General features: G+C 40.8%; 3 protein-coding genes across 4 annotated transcripts; all 3 read right to left on the bottom strand.

Annotated features, from left to right (window-relative positions):
• On the bottom strand, positions 1-7,510 carry LOC308394208 (4-trimethylaminobutyraldehyde dehydrogenase-like). 2 transcript variants are annotated; one of them, XM_080878431.1, is made up of 12 exons: positions 7,357-7,510; positions 6,995-7,153; positions 6,316-6,461; positions 3,869-3,998; positions 3,644-3,778; positions 2,756-2,952; positions 1,492-1,632; positions 1,207-1,395; positions 1,014-1,101; positions 795-936; positions 522-634; positions 1-438 (listed from the first exon to the last, which is right to left on the bottom strand). In XM_080878431.1, the coding sequence occupies exons 2-12, from the start codon at positions 7,134-7,136 to the stop codon at positions 344-346; spliced, it is 1,518 nt and encodes a 505-aa protein (XP_080734557.1). In that variant the 5' UTR covers positions 7,137-7,153; positions 7,357-7,510; the 3' UTR covers positions 1-343. The 2 variants fall into 2 exon arrangements, with proteins under 2 accessions (XP_080734557.1, XP_080734558.1); XM_080878432.1 differs by having other exon boundaries at positions 6,995-7,184; positions 7,357-7,464.
• Positions 7,511-9,644: 2,134 nt separating this feature from the next.
• On the bottom strand, positions 9,645-15,094 carry aldh9a1a.1 (aldehyde dehydrogenase 9 family, member A1a, tandem duplicate 1). Its single transcript, XM_080878430.1, has 12 exons — positions 14,990-15,094; positions 14,644-14,802; positions 13,958-14,103; positions 13,520-13,649; positions 13,295-13,429; positions 12,542-12,738; positions 11,171-11,311; positions 10,886-11,074; positions 10,674-10,761; positions 10,455-10,596; positions 10,147-10,259; positions 9,645-10,063 (listed from the first exon to the last, which is right to left on the bottom strand). The coding sequence occupies exons 2-12, from the start codon at positions 14,783-14,785 to the stop codon at positions 9,969-9,971; spliced, it is 1,518 nt and encodes a 505-aa protein (XP_080734556.1). The 5' UTR covers positions 14,786-14,802; positions 14,990-15,094; the 3' UTR covers positions 9,645-9,968.
• Positions 15,095-16,031: 937 nt separating this feature from the next.
• Positions 16,032-19,193, bottom strand: tmco1 (transmembrane and coiled-coil domains 1). The gene is made up of 7 exons (XM_080877877.1): positions 18,983-19,193; positions 17,905-17,982; positions 17,763-17,822; positions 17,626-17,672; positions 17,244-17,311; positions 16,939-17,083; positions 16,032-16,516 (listed from the first exon to the last, which is right to left on the bottom strand). The coding sequence occupies exons 1-7, from the start codon at positions 19,050-19,052 to the stop codon at positions 16,418-16,420; spliced, it is 567 nt and encodes a 188-aa protein (XP_080734003.1). The 5' UTR covers positions 19,053-19,193; the 3' UTR covers positions 16,032-16,417.
• Positions 19,194-19,594: the final 401 nt, after the last annotated feature.

The raw sequence follows: 19,594 nt of genomic DNA, 5'->3' as shown, positions 1-19,594 counted from the left end.
TCTACAAGTTTATTTTGATACAAAGAAGCAGCTGTCCAAACAACAGTACATAAATGTGACAGCTGTTAGGCAGAAATTTTCTTCCGATTACTTCAATGTTGCACACTTGCGTGTTTATTCAGAAAACCCCAACTTTTAAATCCAGCTATCCTTCACTTACTGATGTAATAATGAAGTACTGAATACTTTTGGGGGGGGGGGGGGGGGAGGAAAGAGTGCTCTGCATCTATGCTTGTTTACATCATGTTCCACACACTTTGCATTAATTATGTGTTATCCTAACACAGTAAGAAGGGAGAAGTGAAGAGCTCTAGTCACAGTTCTGGCACAGCGGTGTAAAACTTTAGAAGAGGCTTTCGACGTCACCCATTTCCACCACTACAGTCTTCAGCTGGGAGTAGTACTCGATGGTCACCTGGCCGTTCTCTCTGCCAAAGCCTGCAGGGATCAGGAGAGAACTGGTTAATTTACTGAGCAAATGCAGCATTTACCCAGACCATGAAAAGCTGACAGCATCTTACCCGACATCTTGTATCCTCCAAACGGCACCTCTACAGGGCTGATGTTGTAATTGTTGATAAAGCAGGTCCCTGCCTCCAGGTTCTCAGCCACGCGATGGGCTCGAGAAATGTCCCTGTAGGAGGAGGAAAAGAACCGACTTTTATACAGAGTGCAGTGAATTGGCCGCACTGTGGAGACCTTGAGCCACAGCCAACAGAAGGCAATAAACTCATTATCTTAAAAGAGCAAGCCGTCAACAGTTGCACCACACTGCTGACTCACAACAAACTGACCTGGTGAAGACCCCAGAGGCCAGTCCAAAGGTGGTGTTGTTGGCTCTCTTGATCACTTCTTCCTCCGTGTCAAAAGGCAAAACTGACATGACAGGGCCAAAAATCTCCTCCTTCACACAGGTCATGTCGTCTCTGCAGTTATCTGTGTCGAGAGACTTTGTGTGTTAAAAAACAAAGCTGAGTGTGCTGTACCACCATTAACCAAAGTGTTAGACATACCAAGTACGCATGGTGACATGAAATACCCCCCTTTCAGTTTGGGGTCACTGGGGACAAAGGGATCTCCTCCACAAAGCACTCTGGCTCCCTAGAAATAAATAAATAATTACAAGAGCTACATTAAAGATTCTTTGTGCTTAACTGAGAAACCACAAACTATTAAAGCCAATTCACTCCCTCTAATGAAAAGCACCTCTTTCTTGGCCTGACTGACAAATCCCAGCACTTTCTCCAGCTGTGGTTTGCTGATCAGAGCTCCCATCCTGGTGCTCTCGAGCAGGGGGTCACCAACAGGGATGGCCTTGGTCCTTTTGACTACCTCCTCTAGGAACTGTGGCATGATCTCCCGCTGCACAAACACTCTGGTCCCATTGCAGCACACCTGCATATTTCACCACAAAGTTAATACACCAAAACCTCCAAGAGTCTGTCTTGCATCAGGCTGCACAGTACACAAAAGTACAACGTACAGACTCACCTCTCCCTGTGTCAGGAAATTTGCCATTAGTGCCCCCTTCACCGCATTCTCCAGTTCGCAGTCTTTGAAGATGATGAGAGGAGATTTCCCTCCAAGCTCCAGAGTCACCTGCTTCACACTCTTTGCAGACATTTCCATGACCTGAAAGTAAAGAGAGCAGCCATGGTCTGTGGGCTTGTATAACAAAGTCACCTTTAGCTTAAAATAAAACAGCAGATTTTTAAGGCTGGTTAGGGTGACCCTCCTCCACCCTGCAGGAGATCTCCAGAGCAGAACAAGGGCTACTGTTGTCACCTCCAGGGCGGTGTACTCTGAGTCTGTCCAAGTCATACAACATCCTGAAAGATGAAAAGTGAAGCCAATGCAGACTTAAGGATGAGGACTGATTTAGATTTCTGCAGAAAATCTTTGTAGAGCCTGCAGCATTAATGCTTGTTTGAGGTACATTATGTGTTAACTACAGTGTGTTTGTGTCCTGGTGTTTTATATGCTGAACCAGTTGACTGAAACAAAACACTGGGACTCTTATCCTCCCAGGTCCCCACTGCCTCTCTGCAGTCAGTTTTCTCTTTAGGGGCAAAGATATTTGTAACTGATATCGTTTCACTTCTTTGTACTTTCCCTCACGCCAGTTCCTATGACTTCAGTTCTCATTCCAGGAATTTGCTGAAATTTGATTCCATTTCTTTCTTATACTGAGATGATGACTGTTATTCTTTTATTGACAAGTTCAAAAATCGCAACTAGAAATGCACATGAGGAATCAACAGTTGCTAAACAGGTGAATCACAGTAGGTCAGGGCTGTGTCCCACAGGAGAATAAATACCCCAATACGTGACTCCAAAAGTGAGCCAATAACCCTACATTCCCATCTTTAATGTTCAAGTCCACAGCACTAAATTCAGTTTACAGCCTGGTTGAAAATAATAATGAGAAGAAGAAGAATAAAGAATTCAATAATTCTTCTTAAACCGTTTCAGTTTTGGCAGCTTGCTAACTGCATTCTACCTGCTTGACTTCTGTCTTAAAACAAAACATCACAGCAGCAGACAAAATGCTAATGCTTAACATGGAGACATCACAGTGCCTATGTGCATCTATGTTCTAAAGTAAAATATTCTATATTAGTAAACAGATCCCACTCCAATATTGGACAGGTCAAAAAACAAAACAAAGAACAAAATTTACTTTGAAGGTCATCAGTGTATCAGGGCAGCCCAATTACAGTCCATGTGTGGGAAACAATGCTGTACTGGTCTGTACCTTTTTGCCTGTAGGAACACTCCCCGTGAAAGAGACTTTAGCAACTTTTGGATGATGGCAGAGCAAGCTGCCGGTCTCTGCTCCACCTTGGACCACACAGAAAAGCCCATCAGGTACCCCAGCCTCTTTGTAGATCTCAGCCAGGATGACAGCAGTCACCGGAGTCATTGGAGAGGGTTTATATACCATGGCATTACCTAAAAAACACAACCACAATTAAATCCTGCAAGTTAAGGCCTGCAGAGCCATCTTTGTGAATGGTCACGAGACAAGACGAACAGATAGAAACAAACCGTACAACAGGCTGATTGATAGGAACGTGTGGTAGAATCCAGTATTAAACAGGCCAAAAGTAACATTTTAAAAGAATAACATGTTCATCAGTGATGTGACAGAGGCTCTGTGGCTCTGCTGCATTATTTTTAGCAGGCTCTTCCTATTTTAAACTTCCAATCTATTGCTTTTCTCTCTCTACACTTGTTTTTCTCCACTCTTTTCTTGCCTCTCACACTCACACTAAGTTGCAGCTGACTGCTGTCCCTTCCTGGTTGTGTTGGACGGCTCTTCTTGTTAACAGACCCTCACCAAGTACTGCTCACTGAGGATGTCTTACTGTTTTTTTAAAATATGATATATAAACTTGTTCTCTGTTAAGCTATTCAAGCTAAGCACATGCAGAAGAACTAGTTTTTCAAATGTGCATATTTTAACAAAAAGACAGACAAAGACGGACATTTGTTGTTGTTTTTTTTTTTCCCCCACACATCTATGAAAAAGTATGTCTTCTCTAGTCTGTCTTGTTTCAGTCCCCTGCTCTCCTATATGTCGCAATCCTCTGTTGTGCAGATTACCGACAGCAGATGATACACATGCTATTATAAAACTCACCACATGCCAGAGCAGGAGCAGACTTCAATGTTGCAAGCAGGATAGGGAAGTTCCATGCACCGATTCCCACACACACACCAAGTGGCTCCCGTCTAGTGTAAGCAAATGCTCCTCCAGGGAGCTGGATATGCTGGCCTGCACCAAAATGACAGCACAATGTTAAAAACAATACCAAATGGAGGTTTTTGCAACTTTTGATAAACACAGAAGCATTGGTGCACCCACCCGCAAGTGTACCAGCCAGGCCGGCATAGTACTCAATGCTCTTCCAGGAAAAGTCTATATTTCCCAGAGCCTCAGTGATTGTTTTCCCATTGTTGATCACTTCCAGCTTTGCAAGTTTTTCCCTCCTTTCCTATTTTTTTAACATGCATAAAGGGAAAAAAAAGAACTATTTTAATTGAAGCTCTTCAGTAATTATGTGGAACAAGATGTTTTGTTTTAAGATTGTATTGTCTCTTTGTCATTGCATAGACACAAAAAAGGTTGAATTGATCCAAATGGTTTCCCTCAAAAATGAAAATAGCAAACGTTATTTCAATCCATAAAAAGGAGAGAGAGAGATGTCAATTTACCAATTACAGGCCAATATCACTACTCCCATAGTTCTCTAAAAATTTAGAATAGTTATTTGTTAATAGACTTGATAAATATATTGAGAAGCATAATCTCCTAAGTAATAACCAATATGGCTTTAGAGCGAAAAGGTCCACTTGGATGGCAGTGATGGAACTTGTTGAAGGGATATCTACTGCAATAGATCATAAGGAATATACTGTTGGTGTTTTTATAGACTTAAAAAAGGCGTTTGATACAATTGATCATCCATCCATCTTCATCTGCTTTATCCGGGGCCGGGTTGCGGGGGCAGCAGCCTAAGCACAATTGATCATTCTATATTATTGAATAAACTAGAGAGATATGGTATAAGAGGGATGTCATACAAGTGGATGAAAAGTTACTTGGATGACAGATTTCAATATGTCGAAATCAATAATGTAAAATCTAATCAGTTGACGGTAACTTGTGGCGTTCCTCAGGGCTCTGTGCTGGGCCCTAAATTATTCTTTATATCTCTATCTATCTATCTCTGTAATGTGTATTGTTTGCTGATGATACCACTCTGTATTGCTCAGGTAAAAACCTAGAACAGCTTCTGACTACAGTGGAAAAGGAGTTATTTATATCAATACAGTTTTTTAATATATTTAAGTTATCATTAAATATAAACAAAACAAAATGTATTATTTTTGGCACTAGACAAATGAAAAATGTATCTAAAATCAGGGTTAATGGAATTGAAATTGAAAGTACATGAAAATAAATTTCTTGGAGTGATAATTGATGATAAGCTTAGCTGGAAGTCACATATAAACCATGTGAAAACAAAAATGTCAAAAACCATTGCTATTCTCTCCAAAACAAAGCATGTCCTGAACAAGAAATCATTATACACACTTTATTGTACTCTGTTGCTTCCATATATGACTTACTGTCTGGAGATATGGGGTAATGCATATAAAACAAATACTCTTCCTATTTTCAAGTTACAAAAAAAAAAAAAAAAAAAAAAGGAGCTATAAGAATTATAAATCAATCAAACTATATAGAACCAACTAACATTTTGTTTATTAATCTGAATACCCTGAATTTTTAAGATTTAGTTGAATGCTGGCACAGATAATGTATAAAACACAAAATAACTTGCTTTGCCGCAGTACTCAGAAGCTGTTTAAAGTCAGAGAGAGTCAATATGACTTAAGGGGAACAGATTTCTTTAAAAAGAAAAAGAGAAGGACAAACATAAAGCAGAGACGTGTTTCTGTTTTCCTTGTTTAAAAATAGAGTATTAGAAAAATATAAAGAAGAATGAAAAGAGCAAAAATAATAATGCTGAAACCCTTGGTTGTTTTGCTTTGATTATTTTAATGAAATTTAATTTAATGTAGTTACTCATCTAAGGTGCAAAGTTAGTTTTGTTTTTTGTTTGTTTTGTTTTATTCTTTGCTTTCAGCTCTATGTACTATCCTTAAAAGGCCACCTGTGTCGGCTGGTGAAAGACCACACACACACACACACACACACACACACACACACACACACACACACACACACACACACACACACACACACACACACACACACACGGCAGGTCTGTGTCCCGCGCTGGAGCATAGCTGCAGGACAGGATGGCTGTTGTCTACACTGGCTCACTCCTTCATACCCCCCACCCATGTCACGCCCTTTTTACATGGTGTAAGATGTGAAGATCCATGTGCTTTTCTGTGCTGAGCTGTTTTTTGGGGGGTTTTTTGTACTGTTCTCAAACTGCTCTCCCACTGGGAACTCAGTTTGAGCAGAGATCTTTTTCTCTCCTCTTGTCCCTGATGTTGGGTATTTCTCTTTGTTTCTCTTACATTCTACCTCTCTCTGACCTGTCTTCCCAATGTGAATGTTTGTGCTATGTATGGTTGAAAGGAGTCCAGTTTTACTGCAGGTAAATGCGTAACATGCAACAAGGCCAGCAGTGGAGGGAGGGGTGCATTTTAATGAATAACTAATGTCTTATTACAGCCTTCCAACAGTCAACTCCAATTTATATTGCACAAACACTGAACTAGACAGTTTCCTGGCCTGCTGGTTGTTGTTACACAACAGCTTGGCCGCCTCACCCTGATAATGCGAGCAGCCTCCAACATCACCCGAGCCCTCTCCATGCCTGCCATCTTGCTCCACTTCTGGTAAGCGGCGTAGGCACTCTGTATGGCTTCGTCCACCTCCTCAGCCCCACAGGGCACCATCTGACACAGGACCCGGCCTGCAGAGACCAGAAGAACACCAGGTTACAGAGCTGAGCTACGAATGAAAAGCGAGCTGGGCTCCTCTACATCATGCATTTTTCTGTGCATCAAATCTCTTATCTAACAATTGACATTTTTAACCTGAATCAGTAAAAACACCCTCACTAACAGTAGTGATCTTCTTTGTGCAACATTAAAATGTAAAACAGACCCTTGCATTGTTTAATCTTCAGAAATGTTTATGCCTGCCTGTCATTACTGTGCATATCCCTAACCTTTATAACCTGAAAGCATGAAATCCAATTAACTTTATACTAATATCAAGTAAAGGGAAAAAAACAGCCCTTTGTTTGTCTACTAGTCTGCACATAGTTAAGGCAAAATGTCTATGTTACAATACTTAACAGAAGTCTGAGCAGAATCTGAGCGTTTCAAATATATTTCAGAAAAACCGCAGGCCTTTAAACCACCGTCACTTGTTTTCCCCAGAATACGTGTCCTTAGCAGGAGCACTAAGGCTAAAGCAGATTTTAAAGAGCAGTATATTCACCAGTTGCAGGCTCAAACACGGGCTCAGCGTTTTTCTCCTGCTTGGGTTTCACTCGTTTTCCACCCCAGAAGTTCAGAGGCTCCGTGACAACCACGGTCCCCGTCGAGGCTCCGGGCATCGAGTCGAGGGTTGACTGGGCCATTTCCAGATGCAAAGCGCCTGCAGGGATACAGGGAAGGATGTTTCAAAGCTGGAAAACAGATGTGCAAAATGTGCAACTCAGGACAAGCGATCTAAACTGGTCGCTCCCTTTGCTAGCGTGAAGCTAGCACGGACATTAAGTTAACTAAAGTTGCACGAGAGAAACAGCGCGTGCACATTTTAAATATGAAAGCAACAAAATAAAATAGCTGAAGTTTTACCGCTTATGCTCCCGCAGAAGGACTGGAAAAGGTTCTTCACAGTCTATTTCAACACCACGCCTCCTTCATGCTACCACCCCGTATTTCTGCTGACTCACTCACTTCTGCTGTTAAAACACAAGGTGTTAAAGGAACCAGCAGCAGAATTTTTGGTGCAACTCGCCCCCCCCAAAAGAAAGTCTGTCCACTATAAGACAGAGGAGCATTAATTATTTTAATCATATTCAGGTTACCACAAAGAGTTTTTTCATTTAGTTGAACTTGAAATGTTTGTCAGTAGGTAAACAATTAGTATTGTACAGTCAGAAATATCAAGTTATTCTTAATACTGCAGACTTGCAATGTATAAGTTGTCCTAACAGTCATCTTAAGTAAGCTTTACTTAGTTTTTTTTTGAGGCAACGAGTTTCCTCAATTTTTTTTACTTCTGGGAACTAATTAGATTTTACAGTGTGTGTAGCTGTCCATACCTCAACGTTACAAAAGCACAACCACTGTCCACACCCCAACCACACCTCACCTCACAGTAAATGATCATTTCCATTTTAAGCATTTCCAAATGATCATTTTCCATACTGCCAGTATAAATATACACAGTATACTGCCATCACTACAATATAGATGTTTTACACACTCCTTTTGTTGTTGACATTTACAGGCTGTGTGCAAAAGGCCACACTCTTCATATTCATGCCAACTAATATTTTTACGTCCAGTAGGTGTCCTACTAGAGCAAATGAAGCTTCAAGAAGCTTTGCGCTGGGGTGACAAGCTTCAGTGCTTCATGAAGCTTCATCTGCCCATCACTACTAATTACAATGCCAAATTACAACTTGGCCTATGGCATCAATTAGTGCACAAATGGCATCAATTAGAGCACAAATATACATAAACTATCAAGTTACAGTCAAATACATGAAAATAATACGAGCTGCGCTCAAGAGAAGGTTTTGCCTCATGCTCATACCTTTCTGCTCATCAACATCAGGTACCGTGAACAGGTGAGTGCAACCACATTTATCATCTACCACACTCATGAGACACACCCCACACCCGTGCACCAAATACAGCGAGTCCATTTAAACCAACCCACTTAGTCAAAAAAGGAACAACTCATATGGCTCCTACACCAGGGTCAGCAACCTTTAAGACCCAAAGAGCCATTTGGACCCGGTTTCCACGCAAAATAAAACGCTGGGAGCCGCAAATACTTTTTGACATCTAAAATGAAGATAACACTGTATATATTGTTTTTTACCTTTATTGCTTTGTGTGAACAACTAAGGTGTGTTGCTTATGAAATCCATGAAGTGCTACAGAGAAAATTACATTTTATTTATGTAATTAACACATTTTGAACTCAAAGAAATATAACAAAAGGAAAGACACCCAGCTGAACTAAAATGATCCATGTAGCACCCTTATATCGCCTTTGGGCTTTTGGAGCCTTGACCTGACTTTTAAAATAATAATTGGAAAAAAAGCACTATGCTGCTAAAAGATGAAAAATACTGCCTAAATATGTATTTTACCAGGTTAATGTGTGTGGTCGGGTGCGGTCTGCAGCACCGCTGCAGGGGAGGCGGACGTACCTGAGCGGCACCCGCAATCACGCCTCGCCGCCTTAACGTCTGTGCCATCTATGCTGTTGTGTTGGTGTGTGTCGGGTTGTGAGCTGAAATGCGTACAGCAACCGTGTGTGAAAAGTGGTCAATAAAGAGATGCTGAAAAGCATGTTCATGGAAACATCGTCGGGTCTGCCGTGATATCTTTACAATGGGACTTCTGCTCCTGAACCTTTGCGCACAGCGTCTGCAAATCGGGGCAGAACTGTAAGCTGTCATCTGTGAGGCGTGAGCGGTGTTTGTTTTTAACATAGTTCACGGTGGAGAACAGCTGCTGACATAATGTGGATCCGAAGATCCATAACTGGCCTACCTGGGGTTGAAAGTCTCGATAAAAGCACGACGTTTCGGCGGGTACACCGGCTTCCGCGAGTGTGACGCTTATTTTGAGCGATGAACAAAATAATAAAATCTGATTTTATTTTTATATTTCAATGTCACAATAATCTTCCAATTTGGAACTACAAGTTAAAAAAAACTAACATAAATAAAATACACTTCAGCTAAATACTTCTAATTTATTTCCCGAAACCACGCGGAGCCGCAGTATAAGACTAAAGAGCCGTTTTTCTTATTGCTGGTGTTTTCTTAAGTTGCAGTCCGTTTGGCATCTCAGGGCCACCGTAGTATAGCATTCACCTCACAAGCAACAAAGAAAAAGAATTTGCTTCTACAATTTATTTTGATACAAAGGAGCAGCTGTCCAAACAACAGTACAAAGAAGTCTTCCTCTAATGCTGGTTCCATCGTTGCACACTTGTGTTTCCTCAGAAAACCCCAACTTTTAAATCCAGCTATCCTTCACTTACTGATGTAATAATGAAGTACTGAATACTTTGGGGGGGAAGAAAAAAAAGGAGTGCTCTGCATCTATGCTTGTTTACATCATGTTCCACACACTTTGCATTAATTATGTGTCAGCCTAACACAGTAAGAAGGGAGAAGTGAAGAGCTCTAGTCACAGTTCTGGCACAGCGGTGTAAAACTTTAGAAGAGGCTTTCGACGTCACCCATTTCCACCACTACAGTCTTCAGCTGGGAGTAGTACTCGATGGTCACCTGGCCGTTCTCTCTGCCAAAGCCTGCAGGGATCAGGAGAGAACTGGTTAATTTACTGAGCAAATGCAGCATTTACCCAGACCATGAAAAGCTGACAGCATCTTACCTGACATCTTGTATCCTCCAAACGGCACCTCTACAGGGCTGATGTTGTAATTGTTGATAAAGCAGGTCCCTGCCTCCAGGTTCTCAGCCACGCGATGGGCTCGAGAAATGTCCCTGTAGGAGGAGGAAAAGAACCGACTTTTATACAGAGAAAAGCAGTCGGTATGCAACTTGAAATTGCTACTGTGCAGTGAATTGGCCGCACTGTGGAGACCTTGAGCCACAGCCAACAGAAGGCAATAAACTCATTATCTTAAAAGAGCAAGCCGTCAACAGTTGCACCACACTGCTGACTCACAACAAACTGACCTGGTGAAGACCCCAGAGGCCAGTCCAAAGGTGGTGTTGTTGGCTCTCTTGATCACTTCTTCCTCCGTGTCAAAAGGCAAAACGGACATGACAGGGCCAAAAATCTCCTCCTTCACACAGGTCATGTCGTCTCTGCAGTTATCTGTGTCGAGAGACTTTGTGTGTTAAAAAACAAAGCTGAGTGTGCTGTACCACCATTAACCAAAGTGTTAGACATACCAAGTACGCATGGTGACATGAAATACCCCCCTTTCAGTTTGGGGTCACTGGGGACAAAGGGATCTCCTCCACAAAGCACTCTGGCTCCCTAGAAATAAATAAATAATTACAAGAGCTACGTTAAAGAACACCCACAGTAATACAGATTCTTTGTGCTTAACTGAGAAACCACAAACTATTAAAGCCAATCCACTCCCTCTAATGAAAAGCACCTCTTTCTTGGCCTGACTGACAAATCCCAGCACTTTCTCCAGCTGTGGTTTGCTGATCAGAGCTCCCATCCTGGTGCTCTCGAGCAGGGGGTCACCAACAGGGATGGCCTTGGTCCTTTTGACTACCTCCTCTAGGAACTGTGGCATGATCTCCCGCTGCACAAACACTCTGGTCCCATTGCAGCACACCTGCATATTTCACCACAAAGTTAATAAAACAAAACCTCCAAGAGTCTGTCTTGCATCAGGCTGCACAGTACACAAAAGTACAACGTACAGACTCACCTGTCCCTGTGTCAGGAAATTTGCCATTAGTGCCCCCTTCACTGCATTCTCCAGTTCGCAGTCTTTGAAGATGATGAGAGGAGATTTCCCTCCAAGCTCCAGAGTCACCTGCTTCACACTCTTTGCAGACATTTCCATGACCTGAAAGTAAAGAGAGCAGCCATGGTCTGTGGGCTTGTATAACAAAGTCACCTTTAGCTTAAAATAAAACAGCAGATCTTTAAGGCTGGTTAGGGTGACCCTCCTCCACCCTGCAGGAGATCTCCAGAGCAGAACATGAGATCATGAGTTGTCACCTCCAGGGCGGTGTACTCTGAGTCTGTCCAAGTCATACAACATCCTGAAAGATGAAAAGTGAAGCCAATGCAGACTTAAGGATGAGGACTGATTTAGATTTCTGCAGAAAATCTTTGTAGAGCCTGCAGCATTAATGCTTGTTTGAGGTACATTATGTGTTAACTACAGTGTGTTTGCGTCCCCACTGCCTCTCTGCAGTCAGTTTTCTTTTTAGGGGCAAACATATTTGTAACTGACATCGTTTCACTTCTTTGTACATTCCGTCATGTCAGTTCCTATAACTTCAGTTCTCGTTCCAGGAATTTGAGAAAATTGGATGCTACGCTTTTTTTCTTTCTTATACTGAGATCATGACTGTTATTCTCTCATTGACAAGTTCAAAAATTGTAACTTGAAATGCACATGAGGAATCAACAGTTGTTGAACAGGCCAATCACAATAGCGGTATAGCTAGTAAAGCAATATAGCAAGTGAGTATAGCAAGATAACTCCTGACACCAATTGTATGCATGCATGTGGAAACTTATCACAAGTGGGCCTGAAGTTTTATTGCACCTTCACAGAAGGTTCATTGTAGACTTGAAGATCTGCATCGGCGGCCACAATTCAGAGATCACCCTAGTGTTTGATTGGAGTGGTTCTCTTCATATTGAAATATGTTATTAAACTCACTTCAACTAATGCTCACCGAGGTGTTTGCAGGTTATTGTTAAAATTTCCATAACACTACATTTCTAGGGAGGTGCAAATCAGGTCGCACTGTAGGATTTTAGAGGGGTTTGTGGTTCCAATATAGTTACGGTGTAGATTTCCCCACAGGAGTATAAATACCCAATAAGTGAGTCCAAAAGGGAGCATCCTAAATTCCCATGTTTAAATGTCCAAGTCCACAGCACTAAATTCAGTTTACAGCCTGGTTGAAAAAAAACAAAAAAAAAACAAATAAATGAAATAAAATATATAATACTAATAATAATAATAATAATAATATTAATAATAATAATAATAGTTCAGTGTATCTGGGCAGCCCAACTACAGTCCATGTGTGGGAAACAATGCTGTACTGGTCTGTACCTTTTTGCCTGTAGGAACACTCCCCGTGAAAGAGACTTTAGCGACTTTTGGATGATGGCAGAGCAAGCTGCCGGTCTCTGCTCCACCTTGGACCACACAGAAAAGCCCATCAGGTACCCCAGCCTCTTTGTAGATCTCAGCCAGGATGACAGCAGTCACCGGAGTCATTGGAGAGGGTTTATATACCATGGCATTACCTAAAAAACACAACCACAATTAAATCCTGCAAAGCTATCTTTGTGAATGGTCACATGAAACAAGACAAACAGACAGGAACAAGCTGTACAACAGGTGGATTGATAGGACTAGTGTTCATCAGTGATGTGACAGAGGCTCTGTGGCTCTGCTACATTATCTTTAGCAGGCTCTTCCCATTTTAAACTGCCAATCTTTTGCTTTTGTCTCTCTCACTCTTGTTTTTCTCCACTCTTTTCTTGCCTCTCACACTCGCAGCAAGTTGAAGCTGATGGCTCTTCTTGTTAATGGACCCTCACCAATTACTGCTCACTGAAGATGTCCTACTGTTTTTTTTTCTTTTTCTTTTTTTTTTTTTAAATATGATATAAACCTGTTCTCTGTTAAGACAAAGAGGGACATTTGCCGTTTTGTCTCTGCCCCCTCCCCCCCACATCTATGAAAAAGTATGTCTTCTCTAGTCTGTCCTGTTTCAGTCCCCTGCTCTCCTATATGTCGCAATCCTCTGTTGTGCAGATTACTGACAGCAGATGATACACATGCTGTTATAAAACTCACCACATGCCAGAGCAGGAGCAGATTTCCATGATGCAATCTGGAAAGGGTAGTTCCATGCACCGATTCCCACACACACACCAAGTGGCTCCCGTCTAGTGTAAGCAAATGCTCCTCCAGGGAGCTGGATGTGCTGGCCTGCACCAAAATGACAGCACAATGTTAAAAACAATACCAAACGGAGGTTTTTGCACCTTTTGACAAACACAGAAGCATTGGTGCACCCACCCGCAAGTGTACCAGCCAGGCCGGCATAGTACTCAATGCTCTGCCAGGCAATGTCAATATCCACCAGAGCCTCAATGATGGATTTCCCATTGTTGATCACTTCCAGCTTTGCAATTTTTTCCCTCCTTTCCTATTTTTTTAACATGCATAAAGGGAAAAAAAAGCATGGAAGTATTTTAATTGACACTCATCAGTAATTTTGTGGAACAAGATGTCTTGTTTTAAGATTATGCAATGACCGAGAGACAATAGAGACACACAAAAGGTTAAATTGGTTCAAATGTAGGCCAGCAGAGAAGGGAGGGGTGCATTTTAATGAATAACTAATGTCTTATTGCAGGCTTCCAACAGTCAAGTCCAATTTATATTGCACAAACACTGAACTAGACAGTTTCCTGGACTGCTGGTGGTTATTACACAACAGCTTGGCCGTCTCACCCTGATAATGCGAGCAGCCTCCAACATCACCCGAGCCCTCTCCATGCCTGCCATCTTGCTCCACTTCTGGTAGGCGGCATAGGCACTCTGTATGGCTTCGTCCACCTCCTCAGCCCCACAGGGCACCATCTGACACAGGACCCGGCCTGCAGAGACCAGAAGAACACCAGGTTACAGAGCTCTACACCATGCATTTTTCTTTTTTTCTATTTTTTTTTGTTTGTTTTTTTTTTTGTATCAAATCTCTTTTCAATTTCTAACAATTGACATTTTTAACCTGAATCAGTAAAAACATCCTCACTAACAGTAGTGATCTTCTTTGTGCAACATTAAAATGTAAAACAGACCCTTGCATTGTTTAATCTTCAGAAATGTTTATGCCTGCCTGTCATTACTGTGCATATCCCTAACCTTTATAACCTGAAAGCATGAAATCCAATTAACTTTATACTAATATCAAGTAAAGGGAAAAAAACAGCCCTTTGTTTGTCTACTAGTCTGCACATAGTTAAGGCAAAATGTCTATGTTACAATACTTAACAGAAGTCTGAGCAGAATCTGAGCGTTTCAAATATATTTCAGAAAAACCGCAGGCCTTTAAACCACCGTCACTTGTTTTCCCCAGAATACGTGTCCTTAGCAGGAGCACTAAGGCTAAAGCAGATTTTAAAGAGCAGTATATTCACCAGTTGCAGGCTCAAACACGGGCTCAGCGTTTTTCTCCTGCCTGGGTTTCACTCGTTTTCCACCCCAGAAGTTCAGAGGCTCCGTGACAACCACGGTCCCCGTCGAGGCTCCGGGCATCGAGTCGAGGGTTGACTGGGCCATTTCCAGATGCAAAGCGCCTGCAGGGAATTATGTAGCAAAGTTATAAAACAGATGCGCAACTTAGGACAAGTGATCTAAACTGGTCGCTCCCTTTGCTAACGTGAAGCTAGCACGGACATTAAGTTAGCTAAACTTGCACAAGAAAAGCAGCGCGCGCAGATTTTAAATATGAAAGCAGACAAGTAAAAGTAGCTGAAGTTTTACCGCTTATGCTCCCGCAGAAGGACTGGAAATGAAGGCAGACGCTAATCACCTTCACGCCCGTTTAGCAGCCAGAAGACCACGCCTTCTTCTGTTACACACTCCGAGTAGAGGTCAAAAAAACAACCGTAAAAATTTATGCAGGTCTGTTTTTAAAACAAGATGATTTATTAGTTAATACTGGCAGTGTAACGGGTGCAAAGATTAAAATATCCAGCAGCAGAATTAAAGACATTATAAATGAGAGATGTGTTAATTAGAGCAGGATTAAAAAGCTCTATATAAAAGTACTGTTCAGACTATTTTTAAGTGTTTAAAATACTTTGAGAATTTCATTAATGTATTTATCTACTTGTTAGCAAATTTATGAAAGGAGCAAGAACTGATGTTTGATGTTTTTGCCGTTCCTTTAATTTCTGCCCAGATTGTGGCATCTTGCTTGTTTCATACAACCATGAAATGTATCCACAGCATGTGTGGAGTTTACCCGTGCAAAACTGAATGCACTGATAATTTAATAAGGTGGAGACCTGCTCTGTAATGTAATATCCCAGAGTTCACTTTTCGGGACCTCAGATTGTATGCAAAACATGACCGTGGCTTCTGATTGGTGCTTTAAACCTGCACGTTTTCTTAAAGCCAGCAGGAAGTGACTCCTGAATATGCATAAAGAAGCCAGTTACTGCATATAGAAGTCGATGGGGAGGGAAAACCATCATCCTACTCAATGTACAACTTCAGTAAACACTTTTCTTGATGATTTAATGGGCTTCAAATTACTTGACAATAACTAGTAAGATTTTAAATGGGAAGGATAGTTTTTGTGCTACATCCCACAATTTTTTGTTTCAACTTTTAATCACTGACAATTAAAAAAAAAAAGATCTGATTGATTTAGTTCAGCAGCATCTGCATACTCTTGTTTGTTTTCCCTTAAAAATATCTTGTTCACTCAAATGAGTTTCACTCCATAGCTTCCCTTTAAATTAGATGGTAGTACAAAGGGACAAAAAAACAACAACAACAACAACAAAAAAGACATGCCTGAAATCTAATCATAAAACTTTATTAATATGCATGACACAACAGTACACAATGACATACAATAATACTGAAACTGGATCAGATGTTACTGTGTCAATCGTTAATTTAAAATCTCCAAACACTCCATGAATTTTGCTAAATGCACAGCTGACATTTGTAACCTTTAATAATCAACAGAATGAACTATAATTTTCCTATAATTTCTAACCAAAACAGTTATAATGTTTAATGTTAAATAAACAACAAAATGAATAAGAAATCAAACAAAGTAGTGGTACTGTAGCTGCAACGGGTAAGACTTTTAACCTCAGCAGGAGCAGTTCTGTCTGTGCGCTGGTGGGGGCGCTATGACTGCAGGCAGCAGTGCAGGAACGTCTGGGCTGCTGATTAAGAAAACTTAGCTGCTTGTGGAGGAGGTCCTAAAAAGCCTCCAGCCTGTTTGGTTGCAGCTCTGGAGGGTGCAAGACCGAGCATCTTCTGAATGTTCTACAGGAAAAAACAAAACAAAAGAAAACAGCAGAAACTCTAAAACAAATACCCAAACCAGCACAGAATATACATTTGATAACACTTAGTATGCACGATATTAACCCTGATATATTGCTGTATATTATTCTACACACACAGTTTCCTGCTAACACCAGTTAGATGTGTATTCAACAAACAATACAGAATTTGTCCTAAGGGTGGCAGTAGAGAACACAGCATGTTACTTAAATTAACTCAACTGCCTTGGTCTCCCTGTGGAAACCAGATAATATCCTCTGGAGGTGTTTATGCTGAATCTGAGTAACAGTATTTAGTCCTTGTACAGCTGCAGTGAAAGCTCTGTCCATATTGCCAGCAATAAGTCAGACTCGTTCCTGGTGAGTATGTCCACTGATATACAATAAAAGTATAGACGTTACCTGTCTGATGGACATGGTGCAGAGGATATAGAGGAAAATAAAGGAGCAGTCGGTGTAATCCTCGCCCAGCAGGTTGCGGTGTGACAGTCCCTGGATATACGACAGTGGCACAAATGGCAATTTGGCCACAACTCTTCCATCGAAACTGAACGTAACATAAAAAGCCAAAAAGGGAACTTGTTTAAAACAATGGACTGGAAAAGTTACTTTCTTATATTTTGCCTGATGTTTTTTTTTTTTTTTTAATGAAAAGAGAAAGCTTTTTAACAAAATGTGAAACAGTATTTTACCCTGCAGTAACTTACATGGAGTTGAACATGCCCATGAGAGCTGTGAAGCAGAAACCAATGGCGAACATGGATTTCATCCGTACCTACAAAACAAACACTCAGGATTTAAAACGCATACATTTAACCATAAACACTTAAATTAAAATATATAAGGTTTGACTGGAATGATCAGCGGGCAAAATTTTGACCCGCCTCTCAACTGATTTAAGAACAAAAAATATGCTACAGTTGTTGAAATGAAAACGAAATGGTCATTCTGAAGGGTTTGTGTGGGAACTTTTTTCAGATTCAGTTGACTTTAATTGGAATGACCTCGCTAAACTACGATAACTAGACAACCCCAGTATCAGACATTAAGCCTGGGCTGCATATTAACTGGAAACAAAACATCTCTCACCATAGACAGGTCTCTGTTGTTGTTCTTCAGCTTCTCCTCTTGCCTTTCTGCAACACAATCATTCACAAAACACTGTTATCCAGAGGAGAAGGGCTGATCATAAAAGCAGAACACCGGTTTGTTTACAGGGTTCTTACCAATCTTCTTCTTTTGTTGGCGTCCAGCAGATTCAGTTATGGTTTCCTTTTTCTTCTCAACTAGTATCAGAGAGGACAAAATTAATCTTTTAACAATCTGAAAAAAATAGCAAGTTAACAAGACAACACTTGAGTCACTTACGTTTTTTGCTTTGCTTTTCCACTTCAGCCTTTAGCCTCTTGTACTTTTCAGTCCGATACACTAAAACCCAGGTAATCCCTGAGGAGAAAATACGATTGTTTAAATAAAATTTAAAAAAAATTGAAAACTGCCACTGAAGTTTCCAACATTTCACACTGATCAATATGTGAAGTTTTTGCACATTTCTGAAACCTTTTCCTGAATCAGAAGAAATCTCTGCAGCCACAGTATCCAATAAGCTTTGGATCCTTTTCTGTCACACCAACCCTCTGCATTCCTCCTTCACTCTATCCATGGACCTCCTCTACGGTCCACACAGCTCAGTGACGATCAGTTCTCTTCTTAGACTAGCTTTACCAACTCCTTCCCATAGATTAATGGCATGTCTCATCAACTCTATCTCTCTGCAGTTATTACAGCTCTCCACATCACTCTTATTGTTTAAAACTGGTAGCAGTAAACGTCTTCTCTATTCCTCAGGCATCCTCTCACTTTCTAAGATTGTGTTAAACAATGTAGTTAAAAGGTCCACTGCCCTCTCTCCCCTCTAAACATCTCCATACTGCCACAGGTATGTCTTCTGGACTACCCATCTTTAAATTCTTTATTCTCTTCATCACTCGCTCTAATAGGCTGACAAAATACAACAAAAAGACTTCTACTTCTACTCTGGAATGTAAATCATACACAAATGTGGTTAAATAATGTCTTACTTCCGTATCTAAACTAAACATTTAGACAAAATTAAATTGTAACAAATATTTTTTTTATTTATCTTTTTCAAATTGTTAATGTAGATAGCGAGGAAGTCAATATTCTCCCCGAGGAAAGCGTCTCAAACGTAAGTTCAGGCTTTTATTGCGAAATTAACCGGAAGACACAAACGTTAAGCTGTATTCAGTCATTAACAAAGTACAGGTCAACAAAAGCAACAAAATTGCGAATTATTGAATATTAATAACATTGAAGACGTTTCCCTACCATATAATCCGGAGTAATGTAAAATTCTGAGCTATAACATTGTTTTCTGGAGCACGGTAAAACGCCTGCCTCGACCTGTCAGACAGATTTGGCTCACCTTCGGCTAACAACGCTGTACAAATTGAGATGAAGACGATCAAAATGGTGTCTGCGAACATGGTACTCATGGTGTCAAAGTCCCGTTTTCCAGGCCGTAGAGAGGAAAAGTATTTACTTTATATCAGAAGATAAACCCTGACCACCTTCCGCTGAGCAGAGTTTCAGCTTCATACAGCCCTGTCAGCGTTACTGCGGAGGTCAGACCACGAAAAAGCACTTCCGGTTCATCCGACCGAGCCCCCCCAAAAAAAAAAAAAAAAAAAAACAAAGAAAAAGAAAAAGAAAAAGAAAGAAAGGAAAAAATGCATATACATACACAAAAATATGTAACAATGCAGAGAGATTTTTCTTAACCATTTTAAAAATAGTCGACACTCTTGGACATTCCCATACCACGTGGTCAAAATTGTACTTAAAGGACAGTCTTGGAGTTTTTTCTATAAAGATGCCCTTCCATGTTGCCATATTTTTTCATAACTGTCCAAATTTCTTCATACTTACCTAAAATATTAAATGTAACATTCCACCTTCCTCCATCTTGTAGCCAACTTGTTCATTTTTTTGCATCTGAATCGTGTTTGCTAATATCACACTACCCAAAACTGTTCAT

Source organism: Rhamphochromis sp. 'chilingali' (assembly GCF_963969265.1).
Source record: "Rhamphochromis sp. 'chilingali' genome assembly, chromosome: 3".
In the NCBI taxonomy this organism is placed as follows: Eukaryota; Metazoa; Chordata; class Actinopteri; order Cichliformes; family Cichlidae; genus Rhamphochromis; species Rhamphochromis sp. 'chilingali'.
Note: the sequence above shows the minus strand (reverse complement) of the source record. Positions and strands in the feature narration are given on the sequence as shown.

Coding starts and splice junctions, on each gene's coding strand:
- LOC308394208 (XM_080878431.1), bottom strand. CDS start 7,136: ATGGCCCAGTCAACCCTCGACTCGATGCCCGGAGCCTCGACGGGGACC. Junction 3,999..6,315: donor AGGCTGCTCGCATTATCAGG/GTGAGGCGGCCA, acceptor TTAAAAAAATAG/GAAAGGAGGGAAAAACTTGC. Junction 1,102..1,206: donor TCAGTCAGGCCAAGAAAGAG/GTGCTTTTCATT, acceptor ATTTATTTCTAG/GGAGCCAGAGTGCTTTGTGG.
- aldh9a1a.1 (XM_080878430.1), bottom strand. CDS start 14,785: ATGGCCCAGTCAACCCTCGACTCGATGCCCGGAGCCTCGACGGGGACC. Junction 13,650..13,957: donor AGGCTGCTCGCATTATCAGG/GTGAGACGGCCA, acceptor TTAAAAAAATAG/GAAAGGAGGGAAAAAATTGC. Junction 12,739..13,294: donor TGCTCCTGCTCTGGCATGTG/GTGAGTTTTATA, acceptor TGTGTTTTTTAG/GTAATGCCATGGTATATAAA.
- tmco1 (XM_080877877.1), bottom strand. CDS start 19,052: ATGAGTACCATGTTCGCAGACACCATTTTGATCGTCTTCATCTCAATT. Junction 17,312..17,625: donor ACAACAGAGACCTGTCTATG/GTGAGAGATGTT, acceptor TTTGTTTTGTAG/GTACGGATGAAATCCATGTT. Junction 17,084..17,243: donor ATGGGCATGTTCAACTCCAT/GTAAGTTACTGC, acceptor TGTTACGTTCAG/TTTCGATGGAAGAGTTGTGG.